We start from the raw sequence: 26589 nt of genomic DNA, 5'->3' as shown, positions 1-26589 counted from the left end.
AGTCTTAGCTTGCATTCCGCAGGGAGGAAGTCACGGAAACGATTCAGATTCCTAAGTGTTCCATATTGCTTTCCTACATTGCGCCTTTACATGTTCTGTCCAATGAAAAATTTCATCAAAAATCAGACCAAGATTTTTAGCAGTGTTATTCCTGACAATGGGCAAATTGTTTATTTTGAGCTCGATTTTAATATTTTTAATTAACGACCTTGAATAATTAGAACCAATGATCATGAAAGTGGATTTTTCTGGATTTATTTTAAGACCGTTAGATACACACCAGTTACTGACGATGTTCAAGTCAGAATTTAGTGACTGAAGTTTATGTTCCAATGAAGCGTAATGATCTGAGAAATATAACTGGGTATCGTCTGCGTAAAAATGTGGAGTGAAGAATTTTATGACTTGCTGCAAATCTGCAGTGTAAAGGGTGAAGAGGAGGGGGCCTAATATCGATCCTTGCGGGACGCCTGCTTTCAGCATTATAGGTTGAGACACGTGAGATGGTGAATTATGTAATACGACCCTTTGACGTCTGTTTAATAGATATGTTTGAAACCAGTTTAATGTTCAAGGAGAAAAATTGTAATATTTAAGTTTGGCTAATAATAAATCATGCTGCACCGTGTCAAAAGCCTTACTGAGATCCAGAAGTACTAAAATAGTGACTTGCTGTTTATCATCCACAACTTTAGCAAGAGCAGTGGCTGTGCTGTGTTTCTCACGAAATCCGGATTGCAGCGGGGGGGGGGGGCAGTAAATTATTCGTGTTAACGTAGTTTAACGTCTGCGAATGCACTATTTTCTCGAGTACTTTAGATAGCACAGGCAAAAGACTGATAGACCTAAAGTCATTGTAAGAAGTGGCGATCTGCTTTTTCTGAAGTGGCAGGATTCGTGCTTCTTTCCACATTTCAGGAAAGACGCCACTGGAAAGAGAGGAGTTAATGACGTGCGTTAGCGGAGATAAAACATAAGGCAAAGAAAGTTTGAGCATTTTAGTGCTGATACCATCTACTCCAAAATTTGAGCATATGCTATAAATAGTTTTATGTACATCTTTTTCAGTTACCTCAGTAAAGTTAAAATATTGTTCAGCGGTGGAACAGGTTTTGTTCTCGAAATGCTTTATTTGCTGAGCCTTAAGTGGAGGAGGAATTTCAGATTCATTGCAAATTTTACCAAAATGGTCATTAACAGCATCTAAATCTTCAGAGGTACTTATGAGAGAGAATGTATTATCGTGAGACTTTTTGTTGTTAACAATACCCAATTGTTTCAACTCATTCCATGTTTCTCTCTGGTTTAAATTTTTCCCGCCAAATTTGAAGATAAGATAACATTTCTTTTCTTGTCTTATGACAGTTGTTGTAAAGTTCCGGAGTTCTTTATATTGTTGCCAGTCACTTGGATTGTTCGAACGTTTAAACTTTCGTAGCGCGTTATCTCTGATTCGCATCAACAATTTAACATTACTGGTGATCCACGGTGCATTTTTCTTATTGTGTTTTACGATTTTTAGAGGTCCGTGCGTGTCAAAAACATTTTGTATATTTGAGGTCAAAAACTCCACTTTATTGTTAACATCATCAAGTGAGTAAAGCTTTGACCAATCTACATCGGTTATATCTTTTGCAAAAATTTCTTCGTTGAAGGTATTAAAATTTCTACAATAAACATAACTCGCTTGAGGTTCCGGTTTCTGCAACAAGAAATCAGCGTACGCAACGCAATGGTCTGATTTACCGGTTGGGACAGTGACGTCAGTTTTAAACAGTAATTCTGTATTGTCAATGTCTATGATGTCAAGCAGCGTTTTACTTTTTTCGGTAATACTGGTTGGTTTATTAACTATTTGCGTTAGACCAAATGAATCAAAAATCGATCTTAAAAACCACGTTTCTGGTTTATTCGGGGTGCGATAATCACAGTTTACATCTCCTAACAGGAAGAGATTATCAACTAGTGGATATATTTCGGATATTAATTCTTCGAACAATGTAAGTTTTGTGTATGGGACATTGGGCGGTCTGTATATGGAACATGCACCAAACTGTTTATTCATCTACTTCAGAATCCAAGTTAATGTTTCGATGCCTTCAGTATTTACTTTCGTTTCTATTGTTCGAACAGTTAAGTTAGATTTATGAAAAACTACAATTCTGCCACAGTTTATCTTGGTTCTATTTTTTGTTAGCATTTCATAACCCTGTATACTAATTAGAGATAGTGGTGTTTCGTCCTTTATCCAGCTTTCTGTAATGACAATCATATCGAAGTCTCCCTCTTTTACAACAAGCTGCAGCTCGTCCATTTTCGGAACTAGCGATCTGACATTCGCGAGAGCGACACAGAAATATGAGTCATTGCTTGCCCCTCCCCTTCCCAGCAGCTGGTCATTACCTGGGGGCTTAACGGGAACTGTTCTCACATTTGAGCCCTTGCAAGGAATGCAGTGAAAAACTTTGGATGTTTTCAGGCTTACCAACTATTGAATACTTGCTATTAAAGAGTAAAGGCTTACCTTGTCTCGTGGAACAAATGACAGGTCGGGCAGGTTGATATTTGGACACTGAGGTAACACAATTACACACATTTTCTTCATCACGTCACTCTTAATAGGACAAGTTAAATATTTATATATATAAAAAATAATATGTTGAATATATATGCGAAAAAATGAAACAAAAAAAACAAGCGCACACGCATACACACACACTATTGTGGCTAAATCAGGTTCAATTAATAATAATATGATATAGTGAAGAACTTAAAGTACGTGTTATTATGCGGCAACGGATTAGATAAGCACAATATTTAGTTCAGGTGAATGCAGTCCTTGTGTATTTGATTTTGGGTCACTTCGGGGAGGAGGGGAGACTACGACGACAGCTGCTCCAGATCTCTCATGCGGGTGATGGTATGTTCCCTGCAATTCGCCGTGCGTACGATGATATGCCCATCCTCTGTGTAGCAAGAGCGCCGGCCAAATATCATTGATAAAATCAAATCCACGGCACCTGGCTACGATGGTATTACCTATGAAATTCTAAAGCACTTACCAGTTCAAGGGTTCGAAATTCTTGCTGCAATTTATAATTATGTATATCGCAGAGGAAAAATACCACGTGGCTGGACCCAACATATTGTGATACCTATTTTAAAACCAAACAAACCAACCATGCAAGCCTCTTCATATCGACCTATAGTTTTGATAGCAGTTATGGCTAAACTATTCGAACGTACCCTCCAACATAGAATCGTTTGGACACTAGAAAAACGCCAATTTTTCCCATCCACACAATTAGGATTTCGCATCGGTCTTGGTAGTCAGGATGCTATTGCTACACTCACTGTTGCTATCCAAAATAGCCAACTCCTGAGACAATTTTGCTTCAGCTTATTTGTTGACATCGCCAAAGCATATGACTCCGTTGACATTTCAATATTATGCAATCTTCTTGATACAATAAACATTCACCCGATTGTGGCTAAAATAGCTTGGAATCTATATCAGGAACATATTCTGGTCTTGTGGTTTCATAATGATGTGAAGGGCCCGAGACTGGTTCGGAGCGGAATACCACAGGGCTCCCCTCTGAGTCCCCTCCTCTTTAACATTTACACCAAATATATACATCAAATACCAAGGGCCACTCACAACATCATTCAATATGCTGACGATTTTTGTTTTTATCAAAGTACATCAGACACCACACAAGGAATTTTAGAATTGCGCAACCTGGTTCATACTCTACGTGTTCAATTATTATCTCGCGGTTTATCTTTTTCTGCCGAGAAATAAAAAATTATAATCTTTAACCCTTATACATCAAACTGACACCCTAACAATCTGACACATATACTACAGATTCCGGTAGTATCTTCCTGTACTTACCTGGGGGTTTCCTTTGATAGAAAATTAGATTGGAAAGTTCATATTAACAAACTGCTAGCAAAAGGAAAACAAATAATCAACCTTCTAAAAGGCTTGGCGAACATGAAATGGGGTGGACACCCCTCCATTATGACTTTGTTCTACAAAAATTGCTTTCGCTCTTTATTCGAGTATTCGGCACCCATTTATGGTGGGACGATTGATACTTGGGCCGATAAAATAGACATTTTACAGAGACAGGCACTCCGTGTTTGTCTAAGATTAATGAAATCTAGTCCAAATATTAGTGTGTACAGCGAGAGCGCTGAACAGGCCCTTTCATTTAGACGCCAATATTCTACTACGAAATTTCTATTTAAAATATGGGAAAGACACACCCATACTTTCAATAAAGCATTTGCAATACAACGACAACTGGGTGAAACTTTACCCTTGGATAGATCATGTTCTAGATATTACTTTTTTTATTGTTACAACATAGATAGAGAAGCATATCGCTTAAGTTACACTATACAAAATCCCTTGATTTACACTTTGAGGATTCCTACCGAGTCACCTGTCAATGTCAATTATGTTGATTTCGGTCGACATGAATATTATAAAGAAATTTGGCCAGACTATGACTTCATATACACTGACGGATCAAAAGATGACGAACATGTCGGCTGCGCATTCTACGCACCCTGACAAAACATAGTCAGACAATTCTCCTTACTGCAAGACATGTCCATATTTTCGGCAGAATGTTATGCCATACACCAGGCATTGCTCTATGCCCATGGAGCGGGATTTAAAAAAACTCTAATTCTAACTGACGCAATGAGTGTTTTATTTACACTCGATCGTTGTGGGAAAGATGCATACCGCATGCCCATTCTCCCATCCCTGATCTTACAAACTACATTAAATCTCCGCCAAAATGATCAATGAGTACAATTTACATACGTAAAGGCTCATAGCAATCTTAATATATATCAGGATTTAGTGGACCAATATGCAAAAAAGGCGAAGAACACTCCTTTTCCTACTCCCCTTCGTTTATCCTATACTGATCTTCTACCCAGAGTTAAAATGAAACTTAATTCCCAATGGGAAGCTCGGGCACTTAATCAAATTGCAAACACGACCACTTATAAATGGTACACAGAAAAAGTAGTCAGTCGACCCTGGTTTCATAAACTGAAACTTCCTCGTGAAGTGATAACTTTCACACTTCGCCTACGAACGGGACACGTTTGGACAAAGGAACACCTAGCAAGACTGCATAAAAATCCCTCCCCTGCTTGTGATTGCGGAGAAAACAAACAAACGCCAGTTCATCTCTTCTTCCATTGCCCGTTGTGGAGCAAAAACAGACACGCTCTTTTTAATAGTTTACACAGAGCCAAAATACAATTTCCCATATCCATACCATCCCTATTATCGTCTCCTTCACCGCGTACGATGTGGATATTATATAGTTTTGCCAGACAGAATGGTATTCAATTTTGAAATTTGTGTGTATGTTCAAGCTTCTGATCAGAGCTAAAATACAGTGAACTGTAATATTACAATATCTTTACGACCACAACTTACTATGACTTCGATTCAATGTTACTTCTGCTCACAAGTGTACTACATCGCAGACCTTTGACCAAAACTGCCATATACCTGGCGGTAAGGGTCACGAAGAAGAAGAAGAAGCCGGCCAAATCTGTCTTTAGCCACTCGCAGGATCTCTTGGCGAGTGGCTGTGAGGTACTCTGTGATGAAATAGGGGCACCTGGTGTCCCTTAGCATCCTCTTCGAAGACCAAACCAGGTGGCGTATTTTGTAAGTGGAGAATTTCACAATAATACATAGTCTTTCCTCTTGTAAGGCATCGGCTACGGAGCGATTCTGTTTGCCCAGCCGTTGACAGCGGGCAATTTCCTCGCTACATACATTCAGATTCAGTGTCTTGTTCAGCACATCCAGCACTTTATCCTCCACGTTTTCCTTTATGGTTTCTTGAACGCCATGGATAAGTAGGCACTCCCTACACGAGTACTGCTCCATGTCATCGAGCTTCTCTTCTTGGGCCTCCATTTTAGCCAGCAGGGAGAGGAACTCTTCTTGTTGGTGCTTGAACTTTTCTTCCATTTTGGCCTCCAGCTTGGTAAGTTCAACCTGTAGCTTCTCCGAGTTAGGAAAAGCACTGGTGATGTTACCTTTTATTTCGCTTTCAAGTGCATCCTTGAAAGAAGAAAGTTTGCTTCGCACTTCTTGTTCAAAGGTTTCAAGGCGATTGTTAAGTTCTTTCGCTGGAGCACATGGCATCTTCGGTTGGTACGCCTGAGCCAGGAATGATGGAGCGAAGATCTTACTGAACACAAACTGCTGCTTTTTTTTTAAACACGTCTTTTTACAACGTATGTACAATGCTCTCGCTGATGCACACACGTTCACTCACTTATAAGCTTGTAGCCCAAAGTCCAGCAAACCCAATATCCAGCACAGAAAGAGTTTTATCCGGAGCCGATTCCAACACGTCTAACAACCTGTCTCCATCATATACATATTTAATTCTTGAAGCTCTTATTGGGTCAAATAAAGTGCACGGAAATGGTGATGGACAATTTGCAAGGTAATACTCATGGATCCCACTGTACAGTTAAAAATGGTAAATTGATAGTAAATCTGGATAATTCTTAGTTAAATATTGCAACAGGAACTATATAAATTGATTAATATCTTATTTGTGTTGCAGTGTTACTTTTTCTTCATATTCTATAGGATAGCATAATTGCATATGTGATTAGTTATTACTTTCATGCTTTTTTTTTAATGTTGAATATTTCAAGTGAATATTTTTCAAGTTTTCATGGCATGTTGCATGCATGTTTTGTTAGTTTTTATTTTTTAGTGCATATAAATCTTGACCTCACCTACAATGTCATATTGTCTGCTTTTTTACAGACTTTCGTCAGTTTGGCCCTTGCCATTGCTCTGTGGCTTTACTTTGCCATTTGGATTGAGAGTGCTGGTTTCCCTTTCTACCCAGACAACAAAGACATGCATTTTGTGAAAAACGACACCATTAGGGTAAGTTTGAGACATATATGTAGCATATGTTTATTAGAGTGAGCATGGGTGTGCACTAATGGTGTGCACGATGGAAATTTTTTTGGTCTGGATGGAATCAGGATGGGAAATTTTTTAAATTCAGACATTCAGGGTGGAAAAATTCTCAATTTCCCGACCAAGTCTGGAAATTTTTGGGGTGAGAAATGTTAAAAATTTTCCGATAGTGTAGAAATCTCAAATTCTGCATGCCATTTTACCATAAGTGGTTATTTTTTTTGCATTTCTGGAATGAAAACTAAAATTTCTGTGGCAACACTTACTTACAATGCAGAAAACATCAAGAATTAGCCACTTTTAAAAATGAGCATCTGGAATTTCCTGACTGCTCGGGATCCCAAAAGGTTGGGAAATCATATCCTGAACTCGGGAATGGGACAGGAATTTTCTTCCCCAATCCCGGTACCAACTTTTTTGGATCCCGCACACCCCTAGAGTCCACGGGGATATCAAAGGGGAATATAGAAAAATTAGCTTTCTTTCCTCTTTTCTCAGCCTTAGTGTCTCCTTACACATGCTTACTTCCTCTCTTCTTGATTGTTTCATGTTCTATATTTTCCTTCCAGTTTTCTGTCCCAGTTATTTCTTTGTTCTCGCTCTTTCTCTGGCTTGTCTCTAGGCCTGTCTCTCTCTCTTTTCTTTCTTCATTTCTCCTTTCTTCCCTTTATCTCTCTCTCTGTCTCAATATTTCTCAACACATTTCTTCTGTTTTTCCTCTTCCTTTCTCTCATTGTCTTATAATTTCCTCATTGTCTTATAATTTCTTCATGTCTTCTTTTCTCTATTTTCCTCATGATGTATTTGTGAGGGAAAATAAATAACCATTCTAACAATATCACTGTTATAATTAGGATCAATTATTTTGGTTGTACCCTGTTTTCCTTAACACCTCACTTGTACTTGAACAGATGTTTAAAAGTGCAGTAAGTGAGTGAATCTCAGTCATACACTTTTGTCTGTTATTATTAAACAATTTATCCGAGGACAAACTGTTTTGCTTGACAAAATGCCAGCTATACAATTTCCATGCATCTAAATTTCTCCAACATCAAAACAAAAGGGAAAACCTCTTTACTAATTTTTGTTGTAGCAGTTTTTATTGTCTTTTTTTTTTTCAGGTTACACGCTGGTACAATGTATTTGCAATGTTTTGGTTCACCCAATTCTGCATTGGATGTCAACACATGATCATTGCTGGTGCAGTCTGCAAGTGGTTCTTTACAAGGTAATTATCCGCACAGTCTTAAATATAAACTCATTCTCGAGGTCGGAATAGGGCAATATACATGGAAACAGATCCTGCCGAACCTTCGTCTCAGGAAAACGGACATGCACAGTTCGTAGAATGCACCGTCCTCGTGGTCAAAGAGCTGCCTTCTTCCTTGCAGTGTTGCCCTGTGGCCTTCAAATTTGAAGCTGATAAGTGACACATTCGATCTTATCTCTGTATCACTTTTGTGCTTAATATCTTGCAATAATTGCAATCTTGTGACAGAGGCTGATGAGTAGCAATGAATGAAAGCTGGAATTAAAGAAAATGAATTAAAGTAAAAGCAAAGTAATTCGTACTTAGACGTTTTCTCTTAAAGATGGAAACACTTCAGATACGCAAAAGTAACAGAATGATGAGATTGGAAACCATGGCCCTGTCAGTGTCTCAATTCTTTTTAGTTTTTGAAGTCATTAAAAAATATGAAATGATGCTTTGAGTGAAGTGAATGTGGACTGTGCTTAGGTAACATTATTTGATGGAGTGTAGGTGTTGCTGTCTGTGAAGAGAAGAAATGACCGCTGGAAATGGCTATAGGGTATTAATGTAAACAAACATCCTCATGTGTTGAAAGGAAATTAGAGGTAAAGCACATGCTTGTCGCAGGACCCCAAATTTGAACAAGGTGTTTAAAATCAAGGGGTTTCAGGTTCAATTTCTAGTGCGCACATATCATGTGCGATTACTTTTTAAGAACAATAAGACCACTTCAGATGAGTCATTTTTTAAATTGTAGTTATAGCTTATAATTGATATGTTATTCATTATAATTTGGGATGTACGAAAAAATTTAGGCCAGTAATTCATAAACACATCCCAAACACCTTCGTAACAGTTCCTCATTCTTTTCCCATGCAACCCCAAATTTTCCATAAAGGCACAATTTATTGTCATTTCAGCTCTTAATTTATTAGTATATATCCCTACTACAGTGCGTCCATTTCAATCTTCAGCCGAGAGATTGGGAGAAGCGTGGCGGACGGCGCTGACGGAGATGCCAACATTTGCGACCTGTAATACCCGCTTATTTTTATGGACATATGCAGACATTTATATAAATATTGCAAAACGAGCACTAACCTGTGTTATAATTTATCATCTGTAATTCATCCAAGTTCTGCCCTTATATACACAAAAAAATACGCTTTAGAAACGATGTTAAGAGCCACAGATAATAGAACATTTTAATCATAATTTTGACCAGTAACGTCCTGCTTAAGTTTATATCCTTGAAAGAGTTTTGTGGCGATAGGAATCATTAGGAGGTTTCGAATGTGCAACACTGTATCAAGATTACGCTGCAGACGAAACCGTTAAAAGTGAATGGTTTTCGTGAGCTTCCTTGCAATCTGAAATCTCCGAGCTCGAGTTTTTTTGTTCCTTCACGACTAGATTAAGACAGAGCTGTGAATATAGTGGCGAGCAATGTAAATCAAGAGCGTGTTAATTTCGTACTGTGCGCAAGAGTGTTATTCTTGGTTACTTGCAGTTACTTGTTTGCGTTATTGCAGTGTGTATGTGTGTTGTATCAGTTAGACGATTGGAATGCCAGCCGCAAGGTTCACGTTAGAACAAAGATTTATTATGTACGACACGTACATGAAAACAGACTCGTGTCGAGACGTGTGTAGGCAATTTGTACAGAAATTCCCAGGCGTTTCAACTCCACATAGAGATACGGTTAGACATCTTGTCCTTAAATTACGAGAAACTGGATCGTTAAATTTTAAAACACCTAAGCAAAAACGACGGATTCTAACCGAAGCAAAACTCAATGAAATTGGTGCAGCGTTAGAACGTTCTCCAAAACCTCTACGCCGTGTTTCAAAAGAAGTGGGCGTGTCAAAATCATCGGCACATACAGCCACTAAGCTACTAAAATTAAAACCGTAATCTTATAACACAGGTTAGTGCTCGTTTTGCAATATTTATATAGATGTCTGCATATGTCCATAAAAATAAGCGGGCATTACAGGCCGCAAATGTCGGCATCTCCGTCAGCGCCGCCCGCCACACTTCTCCCGATCTCTCGGCTGAAGATCGAAATGAACGCACGGTATTAAAACATCATATTCCCACATAAGAACATTCTGGACAAGTCTCCCATCTTACTTGTTTGGTGGAGAAAGTCTTATTTGCAGAAACTGAATATGTTTCATACAGTGGCGTGCCCAAGGTAATGGTAGGGGTCATAACCTCTCCCTTTGGCCTAGTATTTCTAAAAAAAGAACGTCAAGGACAGAAAAATATGTCAAAATGATGACTGGCTAGTAAACAATGCATATGTCTCCTCCCTTTTTGAATATACTGGGCACGCCACTGGTTTCATATTACATCAGTGAACCCCCAGCAATACAATCCACGTGACGCACCTGAGACAGACTCTCAAAGAGAAAGACTGTCCTGGCTAATACGGATGACATCTGGTCACCTTATCATCATGTTATCACAGATGGAAATATTTCTGATAATAGCCCTGCCCAAAGTGGTTCTAGGGTTCATGCAGCGACTAATAAAATGGACATTTGGCAAATAGAGTAGGCAGCCAGAGTATGGTGTCAATCACGTCACATCCACAACTTTCCAATGTGTAGGGTCAAGCACCTTCATCGCATTCTGCAATGCATAGGGGTATTTCTTTCTTCCTTTTTTACTTCATTTTAAAATATCTCAATCCACAGCATTTCAACTCACATTATGGATGTATTGCTTGTTTTTGTCCAGAGCAAGGGATAATTTAAACAAACAACAATAGATCAATGAAATCAAGTAGACAATAGAAACTCTAAAATGAGTTGGACTGTTTCAATTTAAATTATTCCCCCCCCCCCCTTTCCATTATAGAGTGCATTTAAAAATACGCGATCATAATATTGATGTCACTTCTAACATAATATTTAACAACAATACTTGCACCAGACTTCCTGCATTATGAAGTCTCCTCTATTGACATTTGAAAGTACTTACCATCACCAGTTCATTTTATAGAGGATAGAAATTAATTAATGGCTCTAGTTAGAGTCAGTGTTTTCACCAGAATGTTAATATCCGGGGAGAAAAAGTGATATAAACTAGCGCCATACCTTATCTGTAGTTTGCAACCAATATGAACCATGTGCAAAACTTAATTGATTTAGAAATAGCATTTTTATGGTTGAAAAATTTTCTTTTTGTATAATTAGTGCAAAGTGTACAGATAAAATTTAAGTTTTTTTTCACCATAACTCGAAAATATCATTTTATACATGTCATTTAATTTCAAAATTCAGTCTTGTTTTTGCACTGAAATTTTTATTTGTTATCACAAATATGTTTCACCATGCATTTTTTGTTCAGTGTATGTTTTGTGTTTCTAATCACCACATATGGTTCAGTGGTGAACCATAGATATAGATATATTAAAAAATATGCATACTTATATATGTAATTCTGCAATGCCAAGGGTCCCGGGTTCAAATCCTGCTCAGGCTTGGTTGTTTGTGAATGTTCATTCATCAATTTCATCATTTCATCACTCATCCCCATCTTCGCAAATTAGCCAAGAGGCACAAAACGCGAAGTAAAATAAACTAAATCAATCAATCAATCAATTATATATGTAATTACCTCCATAAAATATAACAATTAATGTCTCAATCTCTTTTCTTAATTTTAGAAACAAGAGCAATCTGGGCTGGCCAATTCTGGAGAGTTTCCGTCGGCTGGTCCGCTACCATTTGGGTTCTGTGGCTCTGGGATCCCTCCTCATAGCAATTTTGCAGATTATTCGTACCATGTTAGCAGCACTTGAATCTCAATTTCAAAAGTACGATAACAAAGTGTGCAATTTCTTCCTCAAGTGTTGTCAATGTTGCCTTTGGTTGTTCGAGAAAATACTGAAGTACCTAACAAGGAATGCCTATATTGAAATAGGTAAGTCATTCAGTCATTAACTTGATAGTTCAATTTGTGTGTGTGTATGTGTTTATGGTTCAAACATGGAAACTTTCTCTCTCTCTCTCTTCTCTCTCTCTCTTTTCTCTCTTTTCTCTCTTTCTTGCCTCTCCTCCTCCTTCTCTATCTCTCTCATTTCTCTCTCTTTCTCTCCTCTCCTCTTCCTCCTCCCTCTCTCTCTCCCTCTCTCTTTCCCGGACACAGAGAGAGAGAGAGAGAGAGAGAGAGAGAGTGAGAGAGAGAGAGAGAAAAAAAGAAACTTTAAGCATATGTTTTTCAAACAGTGCCGCCGATTAGGGAGCGCATGGGGCCATTTGCCCCCCAACCCCACTTTTGCACGTGCAATATCCTAAACCTTACCTAACAAAGTAAAATAAACTGTCCTTGCCCTCCCCCCAGTTTTAGCACCTTGTCCCTTTACTTTTGGAACCCAATCGCCGCCATTGTTTTCAAATGTGTAATGATTTGCGAAACAAAATCATAAAAGGGCAACTGAATACTGTAGAGACTTGAAATTGGATTTCATTTTTCTGGGAAAGACGAGACTCCTGTGGAAAGTGAATATTTTCATCTTTCTCCCTGACAAGCATAACTACAAGAAGAAGACATTGCTATTTTACCTGAATATATTCTTGACCAAGTCAATATGTTCCAACCAAATCTAATTGCAATTATATGAAGGTGAAATATTCCAATTTTACATCTTGTGAAAGTCTTCAGCACTCTGCTAAGAATAAATGAAATGTTAACCCTCTACAACTAATCGTCCTCATTCTTCAAAGACAACAGCTTTCGACAAACCTACAATACTCACATTGCATTGAAATTCAAGTATCCTATACATGTTAGGTGTACAAGAGAAAAATAAGACAAAAATGAAAAACAAAGAGTCATTTTTAAAAAAAATGGTGAGAAACTTTAGTCACATGCTGCTGGTCCCAAAAGGGACCTGTTATACAAAGGTTAAAAAGTATTTTTTGAGAAGCTCATGAACATGTAAAAATATGTAGTAATTTCATTATGAGATAAGACTTAATTTTATGAAATTTTACTTGTATTTTAAACCAGCTAAAACACCCAACAAGAAACAGAACTTGTGGAAATTACGTTCATTTCATTGGTTCCAGTTTCCAAATTTATTGATTTGGTTTATTTTGACTTAACTTTTCTGCCACTTTTTGACTTAACTTTTCTGCCACTTTTGATTACTCGTGCAGGGGATGATGAATGATGATGGGATGAAATTGATGAAGGGACTTTCACAAAGAACACTCATGCCCAGGCTGGGATTTGAACCCAGACCGCTGGCATCGTATCACTCTGTGCTAGCCACTCTGTCATGGAGGTTGGCTCTAGTTTCCAAAGTCACCAACGACAATAAGAGGATAAAATAACATTTATTTATTTGATCAATTGAATTTGTAAAAAAAACATACACAAAACTGGACTCAAGGTATCTGTATTATTCTTATTTTGCTTTTCTGCCAATTTTGGTTAATCACGATGGTGAGTATTTCTATTTTTCTCTTGGTTATTTTATGTCACTCTCTACATCTTGAACCAATTGTGATGGTGAAGATGAATGATGAACTGATGGAATGATGATGGGACAAACAATGTTATGTCCATCCCTGGCCAGGGTCCAAACTGGGACCTCTGACTTTGTATTATGTTTGTATTTATCATTTGGTGTCATTTTATTGCAAGTTTTCAATAATCACGATGATAAGGATGGGTGATAATTAGATTAAAATCATGAATAGGCACTCACAATAAATATTCATGCACAGGATGGGGCTTGAACCTAGGAACTTCAAAGGTGAGATTGAAAGTTAATCACTTAAGTGATCACTGAACTGGCTGTCTGGTTCTGTGGTGTGTTACACTTACAATTCCACAAAGAGCCATGGTGTAAAATGAAAGTATGAATGAAATACTGTTCATTCACCACACTAACACTTTTGAATTTATTTCATAATTCAATTTAAGCTGGCCCCTGTGGCAGAGTGGTTAGTGCATTGTGCTACGGTGCCAGGGGTCCTGGGTTCTAATTCCAGCCTGGGCATGTATGTTTGTGAGTCTCCATTCATCAATTTCATCATATCATCACTCATTCCCATCTTCGTAAATTTGCCAAAAGTGGCACAAAAAATAAATAAATCGATAATTCAATTTGATTTTTCTAACATAAACAACATGTTCATAATTATTGTTTTTTACTCATGACAGCTATGTTTGGACACAACTTTTGCAAAGCTGGCCAGCAAGCTTTTAAACTTTTAGCAAGCAATGCCCTAAGAGTAGCAGCCATAAATTCTGTGGGCGATTTTGTCCTGTTCCTTGGGAAGGCTGTAGTGGTCATTTGCACTGTACTCTGTGGCATTGAAATGATCAAGGTATGTATGTATTCATATATATGTTTGACATTATAAAGCTAAATAAATATTTACAAAGTTCAAGAAATATTGTAGGGTTATTTCAGTAACACTACAACAAAAAAGTAAGAGGGGAGGCTGAGAAAGGATAAAAATATTTAGTGGAGAAAGGTAACCATCTTATATAACTTGAATCACATGCACATTGCATGTTCACTGTAAAAGTAAATGTTTAATCACTACAAGTTTTTCTTATCTGTGGAGGTGGAGGAAGATAAGAAGAAAATGTTTACTTTGTTAATGAAGGGATCAGTTATGGTTAGTGGCATGGCCAAGGATAATATATAAGAGGATAAGAAAGTCCCATAAGCCATGGTGAACGTGGAAATCACCACGAGGATACGGAAGTTGCTATTAGACATTTCCTTTTGATTGCATTGTGTGTAGTACTGCATTATGTCATGTATATTCAAGCACTTGGAACTTTTTTAATAAAGCTATTGTAAAGATTCTAGACTTTCATGAAAGATTGTGATGCATTTCACTACTCTCAAAGTTGGTTATTGACTAACCTCTGGTAATGCATCGGGGACCAAGTACTGAGTTTTTTTTTCATAAGTACGTTTCGATTTAGTGTATATGTATTTTACTTTCTGAACCAAAATTTGTGGATAATTTTAAAGCTTCTGTGATTCCCCTTACACTACTTTTGGTAAGTTTAGAAAATCAGTGGTGATTGGTTTTGTGATTAAGTCCTGTGCTGTGAAAGATATGTTATGTCTTATGTCAAGCATAGTATAGAAGACACTAGGAATTGGGTATTCATGTACAACGTAGACATCTCATTACAAAACTTTTACCTCCGTTGTGGACTAAGTAACATGTAAGATTATGCTAGCTTATCTTTCTACCTTCTATATTAATTAAACACCATCCTGTGAGAAGTCTCAAAGCAAACAGGTTGAGTTTGATCACCCTAAGCAAAGGTAGAAGCCTCTACATTTTTAAGTGTGTGTGTGTGTGTGTGTGTGTGTGTGTGTGTGTAAATTAATGTAGAATAAAATTTAAGTTTTGTTGGAAAATAAATCTAGCTTATATCCTACATATTAGTTTTACCTGCACACGTGAATAGTTATGGTATGGGGTGGGTCGAAAAATATCGACAAATGGGGCATCTGGAGCAAAGTCATATTTTTTTTAATGGAACGATATACAATAACATGCATAATATAAAAGAGCACACGCAGAGAAACATAACGCCGTTGGTCTCATGCATCTACTGCACATAGGAACGAAGATATGGCCATGTGAAAATATGTAAACAAACTAACAAGTGGCCCACTTGACCGTCAGTACCATGGCATGTACAAGTATGAGATGTCGGAAGCCATTGAACAAGATGAAGACAGAACGTGTTAAAGGAAGAAAAAATACAGTAGACATCGTCAGCACCATGTATTTGACAATGTTACAGCATAATGAAAATGACCATGACAGTATGTCGAAGAACCACTGCGTAAGAAGCGAAAACCTGTCAAAGTGTGTGTTCAAAGTGGTGGGCGTCAGCTGCGATACAGGCAACGAGGCGCCCACGCAAAGATCGTTGCACAGAATGTAGCATCTCGTAGGGAATGTCCCTACAGGCCGCAGTAATGCGGTGTTGCATATCCTCTGGAGTTATTGGCACATCCCGGTAGACAATGTCCTTCAGCTTTCCCCACAGGGAAAAGTCTAACGGTGTTAAATCTGGGGAACGAGCCGGATATTTGACAGGCCCTCCACGTCCAATCCAACGATTTGGAAATGTATTTTCCACACATGCTGTAGCACGTCTTGCACTGTGAGCTGGGCACCCGTCATGTTGGTACCAAATTTCCCTCCTTGTCTGAAGTGGTATGTCCTCCAATAGTACAGGCAGTTCATGTTGTAAAAACTGTATGTATCGGTCAGCATTCAGTGTCCCTTGTATAAAAAAAGGGCCAATGAGATGTTCACCCACTATACCACACCACACGTTCACACTCCATTGGCGCTGGCGTTCAACTTGGCGAAGCCAATCTGGATTTGTCACCGACCAATAGTGCATGTTCCTTAGGTTGACATTTCCATGATTGGTAAAAGTTGCCTCGTCAATAAAGAGGATACGTGACAAATCGGGAGTGTCGTGTCGTAACATCCACGTGCAAAACCGAACACGGTCCACAAAATCATTTCCGTGAAGTTCCTGATGGAGGGAGATATGATATGGGTGAAACTTGTGTGTGTGCAGAATGCGCAATACACTTCGCTGACTCATCCCAGCATTCCTGGCAATTTCACGGGAGCTAACGTGCGGATTCACAGCAACAGCGGCGAGAACATTTGTTGCACCTGCCTCACCTGTAGTTGGCTTGTTCCGCACATGTGCTCGTGGTGTTACACTTCCGGTGTCCCTTAATTTAATAAATAACACCAAACAGACGTCGAGATGGCTGTCGTCTGTCCGGATATCTCTCTGCGTACACACGGTAGGCTTCTGAGGCATTCTTTCGGCATTCCCCATAAATCAGGATCATGTCCACTTTTTCTATATTTGTGAACACCATAATCTTCGCTCTTACCACTACGACTGCTTGCTATGAACTAACACGATCTCGTGGACCTGTTATCAAAACTTGCTCTGCGTAAAGGCAGTTCTGTCAGGCACCTGAGAAGTCTTACATGCCGTGGTACTGACGGTCAAGTGGGCCACTTGTTAGTTTGTTTACGTATTTTCACATGGCCATATCTTCGTTCCTATGTGCAGTAGATGCATGAGACCAACAGCGTTGTGTTTCTCTGCGTGTGCTCTTTTATATTATGCATGTTATTGTATATCGTTCCATTAAAAAAAATATGACTTTGCTCCAGATGCCCCATTTGTCGATATTTTTCGACCCACCCCATACCTCCGATTTACGAGCCCCATTTGATATTATTGTTTCCCGCAAACCTCACATCGCCACTGTTTCTGGTTTCTTCGCTATTTCAGGTGGTACTTTTAGGTGCCTCACGCGGTATATTCAGTAAATGTACAAGAAATTAGTATATTTTCTGGGTATTGCCTTTGCACCATCCAAGTCAAGTCAGAACAATTATAATTATTGATTCTTTTAATTACTAAATTCCAATGAAAAACGTCGACTCGCTTTTCAAATGTCGAGTTTAAACATCGATGTGTGCGTTAATCGATAGTTCTTCACTGTTCGACTACATTATCTTCCCACATTATCTTCCCCCACCAGATGGTTCTGCTTGTACTGAGTATAGTCTGTGGTTTATAAGGCCTTAGAAAAGTGTTTGCATAAGTCAATAGAGAATATGCTGACTGTCCCATGTAATAGATAATCCTTGGTATGGCTACCTGATTGATTAAAGGGAAGGCCAAGAATGAAAATTGCTGACCCTAAAATGTGGAAGGGAAGGGACAAGAAACATTTCACATGTGACAGGGTGTTTTAAAGTATAGGTCCAATTCCAATTAGCTCACCTGAGTATAGCATGGACTTACAACCAATGGTGTCAAACTTTATTTTGTCTTATGATATGACATGTACAGGAGAGTACTATGTCGAAATTAAAGTAACTCACCGGCTCAGTAGCTCAGTTTGTAGAGCAATGGCATGCAAGACCAGATTTACCTCTTTGCCGCCCCTAGGCCATAAAAGCTCTGCCGCTCCCCATACCGTTTATCAAGAATGAAAAAAAAACATTATTTTCTGTATTACTATTTTTACTATTAATGGCATGCAGTATTAATTAAATGATAGTAAAAAAAAAAAAGGTAAAGTGCTCCCCTGTGCTTAGCACCATGCCATGAAGGCGTATAGGGGGTGTGGGGGTAACGCCCCACACTTTCTTGATCCGGTCTTGAGTGGGGGTGATGTGATCAGCATCACGCCTCTGACCGCCTTTACCCCCCAGGGTTTCCCCCAGGTACCCATATTATTCGACGCTGGGTGGACGCCGGGGCCGCTTCCATCGTTAGAAAAGTTCCCGGATTTGAACCGGCCGGGGATCGAACCCGGGACCTTTAGCATGGTAGTCAGACGCGTTACCGACTGAGCCACCGCGGCCAACCAATTAAAATTAAATTAAATGATAGTTACATACAAAAAATGTAACAAAGCGATATGACATAAATTATATATATTACATTTTAACATTTGCCTTGTTTTTCAGAGAAGACTTTTATTTTTACTTCATTTAAGTGATAGGACAGAACACACACTGGGCTCATCAACAGCAATTTCGTCACTTTTTCCTCATTACATTTCTGTATAAAAAAATAACTGATTTTTGCAACCTTCTTCAGAAATGCTTCCTGCTTTTCATCTTTCTTTCTCCGCTTTTCTCTTTTTGTATTGTGACCCACTGAGTCTTACTCTTTGATCACTCATAATGAGTGTAATGACGTTTTAAACTTACCCCAACAAACGCACATCGGACTGACACACGCAAGATGCAACACACCAGCTACTTCTCTCGAGCAACTAACAGTAGAATAGTACAATGCAAAACCCCTTTAATAATGCTTGCGCCTACAGCTTAATTCTCAACAATTCAATGGGAATCACATGCTTTTGATATGAGGTCAATGCCGGAGTAACAAGGAACGGCGTTCCTGGAATGCAGCCAAGCCGGTGTTGTCTTTCAAAAGCAAGCAATTCTTCAGTAACTTGTATTTACAATACAACTACATTGTCATTCCATTCATGTGTCCGGAGGAAAAAAGAGGCAATCCGAGAATTAGGTATTTCTTATAAATTATAAGGAACACCCCTACCAAAGTGCCGATCTAGGCCCGGGCCTATGAAGCTTATTGGAAAATCCGGGCCTGATGGCATGTTATGCAAGAAACCTGGGTTTGTGTCCTGGTTGAGCCTGCAATTTTTACTGAAATTTAAACTGTTTTGTCTTTTGCAACAATCAATTCCATACATGTACAAACACACACACACATCGAAAGTATATTTCCTCTTTATTTCAGAACAAAGGAGGTGTTCAACATGTGTGGGTGCCACTAGCAATAGCTGGACTCTTTGCTTACATTGTATCACATTGCTTCATGACAGTGTATGAGGTAAGATCAGTTTCTTTTTTAAAAAATTGAACATTTTGCAAGAAAGGTAAATTTTAAAGTTTAGCAAGAAAGGTAAAATTTATAAGTCCATTTAAATCTAAAGTGTCATCTCAGGTGGATAGATTTGGTTTTGAGGTTCTTCAGGAAATATTCCATTTAGTAGTTTATTTTCCTGCAAGTCAATTAGAATTTAAATAATATAATATGGAGTGTAGCACGAATGAAGATAGTCAAATACACAATCAGTGCTTTATTATTTTTATTTCTTGTAGTATGTATTATCACTTGTTAAATACCGGTATTGATTATTTTGCTCCATTTGCAAATATCAGCTTTCTGTAATGTATTTCATTCAACAGATGACCATTGATACCATATTCCTCTGTTTCTGTGAAGACTGTGAAAGAAATGATGGATTGTCAAGACCTTACTACATGAGTCGTGGACTTATGGTAAGTGTGGTTACCTAGGATTAAATCCATTGCATTAATAAGAGCACATGTAGTATTACACTGTCTCATTACGTATGGTTATATCAATCAGCTAGTGACTACTTGGATTTAAAAGGGTCACAATCATGCAAGGAAATCTAGAAGAAACATTTTATGTGTTGTTTGACGAATTACACTATATCACATTAAGTTAATTCATTGACAATTATTTGCAATCTTTTTTGTCTTTTGATAAACATCCAGAGTTAATACATTCTACAGACAAACAGTTATAAACATGTATATGTACGAGGGTAAGTCACAAATTATATGTACTTTTGCCATAATTTTCCTCAGGCTTGTCGCACTACCTTCAGCACTCGTGTGTTAAATGGTTGTCCCTTTGTGGTCATATGTCTGATATTTGATCTTAGTCGCTCCATTTTCCTTTCTTTTTTTACAGAGTAAACATGGCCACTCCACTGGCAGCGTACATCAAGGAAGAACAGTGGTTGCAGTGATCCAATTTCTCTGGTCTCAAGAAGTGTCAGGGGTTGAAATTCATCGCAGTTTTCAGTACAATACAGGGACTGCGTTTTACTGTGTAGAATTGTGTATGAGTGGATCGAGAGATTTAAAAAATGGCCAGACAAGCATGAAACACGAAATGGGAGCAGGACACCCTTCAACCTCCGCCACTGACAGGAAGATTCAACAAGCTCAAGAGATAATTCTGACGAACCGATGGAATCGATGGTCACCCATCATCCGAAGAGATTATTCTGACATCATCAGATATACTGAAAGCCTGTGATGAATTTCAGCCCGACACACCTTCAGACCAGAGATATCGGATCACTGATTGCTGTTCTTCCTTGGTGCACACTTCCAGTGAAGCGGTCATGTTAACTCTGTAACAAAAATAAGAAAAATGGAGCGATTAAGATCAAACCTCGGGCACATGACCACAAAAGTACAACCTTATAGCACACAAGCACTGAAGGTAGAGTGGCCAACCTGAGAAAAGTTGTGGCAAGAGTGTAGATAATTTTTGACTTCCCCTCGTACTATGGAAATGACAGAATCTACAATTTATGGTATGAAAATAACATTTAACAGTTTTAAACTTTCAACTCAAATTTTAATAACAACTCACCAATGGAAATCAACTAAGATTGATAGATATTAGATAATATACTCTAAAAACCTGTATGGCATATCTGTGATTATTAATAATTGTTTGTATTCACATTATATTACATTGTTTTTCAGCCTATTTAGGCTATAAGAATAATGATGATTAAATGAAATTGATGAAAGGATACGCACACCCATGCCCATGTCAGGATTAGAACTTGGGACCATCAGTGGTATTATTGTGATTTACCAGTACTGAAAGCGGAAATTCATAGTTAGGTGGACTGCTTGTATGGATCAATATGGAATCAATGAAGTTGTTGGGGCTATGCCTACACTATTTATCTTAGCTGGGAGATGGTTTATGAAAGTTTTCATAACTGGAAGATAGATCCACCCAGGTTAATGCACACTTGAAGCACTGATAAAGAACAGGTTTTATCATTATGTGGCATACAATATGGTACAATTACTAGCTAGCATCAAGTGCATTATGAAATAATCATCCAAAACTTTAGATTGTTAACATTAGTTAAATTGATCACAGATTTTGATGCAGCAATTTACGAATTTCATATGCAGTATATCTAGATCTGTAGTTTATAGCTTAGGAATATGCGTAATAAATGGAAATTTTTGTATGTTTTTGTTAAACTTTTAACAATATGTAGAATACAACCTGTAGTAAAATTAGTTGTTTAAAGTGAGAGACAGCATTTTAGTTTTTATATGAGCAAAAAACACAAAATCTATAAATTCTTTTAATAAATAAAAGAAAGAATCAACTTATGAAGTTTCATGTATATTTCTATATCTTATAATAATGTTACATTTTAAAAATAGTAGCAGTGATGATGAAATGTCCTATTCTTATCAAAGATCTTTTTATACTTACAATAAAATTGTGAGTGTTATAACGAATGACAGACACAATAACAAAGGAGTTACATCATTTTAATACTTGCTGTAACTTCCACAAGCCCTGAAGTATGTTGATATTGTGATGGAAATCTCACACAGTTTACTGTACCAAACATAATTTAAATAGCATGACAGTTACACAAAATAACACAATTTGAAGATGCCAAGGCACCATGACTGAGGCTGTGTCTCTGCTCACTAGCAAAGCAACTCACAAGTTGTTTACGTCATCCATATGATGAAACCCTCACACAGCTGCATCTCACTGCCATCTAGTGAGAAACTTAACATTAATAATACACTCATTGACAAAAGAAGTTAAGCATTAAGAAGGAAAGGTTCAATTTGAACGTCATTTCGTATACATGTGTGCCTTCGATATGTATGTAAATTATTAGAGTTGCAATGATTTGTAATGTCTAGAATGGCCACCAGAGTGCATTAGTCTTATCAGGTCTGATAGTGTTCATAAGACATGTGTGGAGCGTCAAGACTCAGTCAACACCGCGAGAGAAGGTGATCAACACAGAGAATGCCTCGTAGACGCATCAGACAGTGTTACCAGCACTTGAGTTCAAAAGGGGCCGTATTGGGAGTCTGCATGAGACCGATTGGTCGAATCATGCAAATGTCACAGTGGCCAGATGTGGGCACAAATGAATATGTGAGGGAATCTACAGACAAAGTGAATGTTCTGGTCGACCAAGACTGGCCACACCAAGGGAGGATTGCAGTATTGTGCACCAAGCATTTTGCAACCTCATCACATCTGCATCTGCTATCTGGACACACAGGACTCTCTACGACACCCTGTGTCATCCCCCACCATTGGTCGTAGACTGGCAGCAGCCGGACTATGAGTTCACTGTCTCAGGCTGCCGTTAACACGAGAACACAAACGGCTGCATTTGGAGTGTTGCCGTAACCGGGAGGCATGGACTGCTGACCCCGGTTATGGCGACAGTGAAGAGTGGCATTGCATCATGTTAAGCGATGAATCTCAGATCTGCATTACCACGGATGACCACCGTGTGCAAGTATGGCAGTGCCAAGGGGAGATGACACATCCTGCCAATGTTGTGGAGAGACACACTGGCATTATCATGGTTTGGGAAGCCATTGGGTATGACTTCAGGTCACCTCTGGTAGTGGTTCTGGGGATTCTGATGGCACAGCACTACGTCACGGACATCATGCATCCTCATGTGTTACGCCTCTTGGTACAGTCTTTCAACGCAACAATGCTCGTCTGCACATGGTACATGTGTCTATGGACTGCCTGCATCATGTTGAGGTACTCCCGTGGCCAGCAATAAAACATGTAAGTGATCAGTTCGGACGTGAACTCTGACCCAGTGCCGATTTGCAGGATATCGAGGTCCAGTTACAATGGCTGTGGGCCGATTTGCCTCGGGAGACAATACAAAGGCTCTACGACCAGATTCCAAATCGAATCGGCGCATGTATCAAGACCCGAGGAGGTGTCACATCCTACTGACATGGGGTTGGCAGTATGCCCATAGTGCACACTCTGTTGTCTGTTTGATCTGATTTTGTAATCATTGCAATACAGTCACATAACCTGTCAACAGGTGCAGCTTCATTTTATTTCCACCACTCCTTCTAAGTGCTTCATTTTTTATTTTTTTTTGTCAATAGGGACATGGCAATACTGAACAACATTTTAATTTCTGTTTTATTTATATGTAGGTGTGTATACTTTACCACTTATTGGCCCCTTGTCATTAGTATTTTAATATGCATTTTCCATGTCCTACTTTCAATAGAAAATATTACTCATATCTAAGACACTAACAAACAGCACTTTATGAATAACTTTAGCAAGTTTTGCCTGTATACCAATTATGACGTATCCAATGTATTCATTTATATGATCAAGTGGATGGCAATAAATCAAGATTTTACTGTAGTGTTGAATATTGTAACTGTGATTTATATCTCTTTCAGGAATTTGTCCAGAACAGCAGGAAAGCTTTGGCTAACTTGGATTCGGCAACCAGCAGAGGAGTGGCGTGGGGAGATGACAGAGATTCCAGTGGGCAGAATAAAGCAGCATTTATAGTGGAAGATGAAAATAAAAAGGATTAAATGAAGTCTGCAATTATGCACAGATTGAGCGTAATATATCCAACGAAGTCAAGGTTTTGGAGAAAAAGAAGTGTATTAATCATAAGACTTGAATTATGCACACTGTTTAATTTAATGGACAAGATAGATTAGAAAATTCCATTTAAAAGGAGGAACATTTCACCACTTTCCATCTGTTTTCTTCAGTTTCCATCAGATTTATAACAAAATGTCTCATACAGACATGTTAACAATACTCTAAATACCACATTATAAAAATATATATATATATATATATATATATATATATATATATATATATATATATGTGCTCTTAAATAGGTGAGGATATGCAATGAAGGATAAGACATTTAGCTTCCTTATGAAGATCATAATGCACACGGACACATATGTACAATCCTAAACATTGTTGAAAATTGTTCATGTTACTCCATTAAACATATATTGTTAAAACTAAGGTAATGATGAACCCTAAAATCTATTCCCCCCACAGATCCATCACAAAACTACTTTCCCAAACTTCAGAAGTTGTAAAATTATTTGGTTATATATTCAAGAAACTTTTTTGAAAAGTCCCTAAAATAGCCTGAACATTACTAATTTTTTTGCTACTTTTTTAGCATAACTTCTCACATATATTTTCAGTTTATTATGTAAAAATATATTTTTTAAAAAAATACGAGTGTACATTGTACAGGAATTTGAAAGTAAAAGAGGATATACAGGTTAAATTGTCACATGTCTGTTAGAGACAGTTTGTATCTTGTTTAAAAAGTTACGAGACTGAAATACTGATATATCATTGTGCAACAAGATGGAAAATTTGATTTCAATTTTCAATTTCAATTTCAATTTTCCTTTATTAAAGGGCGAGGTTCAGCCTGCGTTTTCCAAGCGTTCATTGAAATAATGTTGGTTAATTTGTATCTAATATAAGCTACATGCTTCCCTGTTCAGATTAAGATGATTAACTAATGTTCGAAACTTACTTTTCAAGAAGTTCAAACTACCAGTGTGCCTTTTTGACACAAACAATTTGATAACTTTTCAGCATTTGAGATGATATTTTCTGCACTCTTCGTTTGAATGTTGGTGATAGCTTTCTAGGAAAAATATGTTACGTGTGGACACTTTACTGTGATGACATCTGTGCCTGGCATGTTGAACTAACTGGCACTAAAAGACAAGTTACTACTGAAAAGTAATGTTAATATATCTATAATTAACCTGCCATTTCAAATGTAATACATATTTTTATATACTCAAGCAAGATAATGTACATAACTAGCATGAGGAACATAATTTTAATTTAGAATTTTATATATTTTTAAGTTGCATTACACACTATCTCCTGCAAAACCAAACCAGTATTCTGGAATTTCATTCATTTAATAACAGAAAAGAAGAGAAATTATGCTGCATTGCAGTTTTTTTGTTATTCATTGAATGTAATTTCTTTTTATGTGGATTTATTGGATTTATGTTTAAATAATTTTTGATACTTTGATTTTACTGGTAGAGCCTAAAATTATCATATATTTTCAGTGGTGTGCCCAGGATTTTCGAAAGGGGGGGGAGGGTTTATGTGTATATTTTTTAAGTAGTCAGTCCTCATTTTGCCATATTTTCCTGCCTTTGACGTTCTTTTTTTTTAGAAATACTGGACCAAATGGGGGGGGGTTATAACCCCCACCAACCCCCCCCCTTGGGCACGCCACTGTATGTTTTTACTATGTAGTGTTATGAAAGAAATAGATGTAGAAATTTAATGGTATTTTTCTCTTTGCATGAATGTAAATAAGTGCTTGGGTTATTATCAGAAATACTAAGGTCTCTTGAAATAGCAACTATTTGTACTTTTAGCACAAGAAGAAGGGGCCATGACTTCAAAACTTTACTATTTTTATAGTGTTAATAAAACTTTAAAGACATATCATAAAATAATATGTTTTAAAAATTGAAAGTGTTCTGTACATATGTACGTGTTGAAATTTGACATTAAATATTGTGTTACCTATATAGATATAGATACGTGTCCAATTATGAGAAATATAGAATACCTATAAATATTAAAACAATCCACTGTGGAATTTATATTAACAAGTCAGTCTGTGAAATGTTTTTATCAGTGTTCGAAAGCAATAGTAAAATACACTTTTAACTACAATGATTTTTTATTTATGCGTTTCACTGTTTAAAAATACCATTTTATGTTTTTACTGTGGAAATGAAGGACAGTTAATTTGCATTGTTTACAGTGATATGACATTTACATCCAAGTAAAAACTAAATAAAATGTCTTCTAGAATATA

At 37.7% G+C, this 26589-nt stretch overlaps 1 protein-coding gene across 1 annotated transcript in view; it reads left to right on the top strand.

Annotated features, from left to right (window-relative positions):
* Nucleotides 1-24514, top strand: part of LOC146004803 (choline transporter-like protein 1) — a 158741-nt gene extending 134227 nt beyond the window's left edge. Inside the window, exons 14-20 of the mRNA XM_083143828.1 lie at nt 6836-6961; nt 8119-8225; nt 11926-12182; nt 14433-14599; nt 19587-19679; nt 20039-20131; nt 24137-24514. Coding sequence (XP_082999954.1) covers nt 6836-6961; nt 8119-8225; nt 11926-12182; nt 14433-14599; nt 19587-19679; nt 20039-20131; nt 24137-24277 — 984 coding nt within the window. The 3' untranslated portion in view covers nt 24278-24514. The remainder of the gene's footprint in view (nt 1-6835; nt 6962-8118; nt 8226-11925; nt 12183-14432; nt 14600-19586; nt 19680-20038; nt 20132-24136) is intronic.
* The last annotated feature ends 2075 nt before the right edge of the window (nt 24515-26589 follow it).

The sequence above is a fragment of the Lepisma saccharinum genome, chromosome 22, assembly GCF_977018435.1.
Source record: "Lepisma saccharinum chromosome 22, izLepSacc3.1, whole genome shotgun sequence".
Lineage (NCBI taxonomy): Eukaryota > Metazoa > Arthropoda > Insecta > Zygentoma > Lepismatidae > Lepisma > Lepisma saccharinum.
The sequence above is the reverse complement of the archived record's forward strand: the minus strand, read 5'-3'. Positions and strand labels throughout refer to the sequence as shown.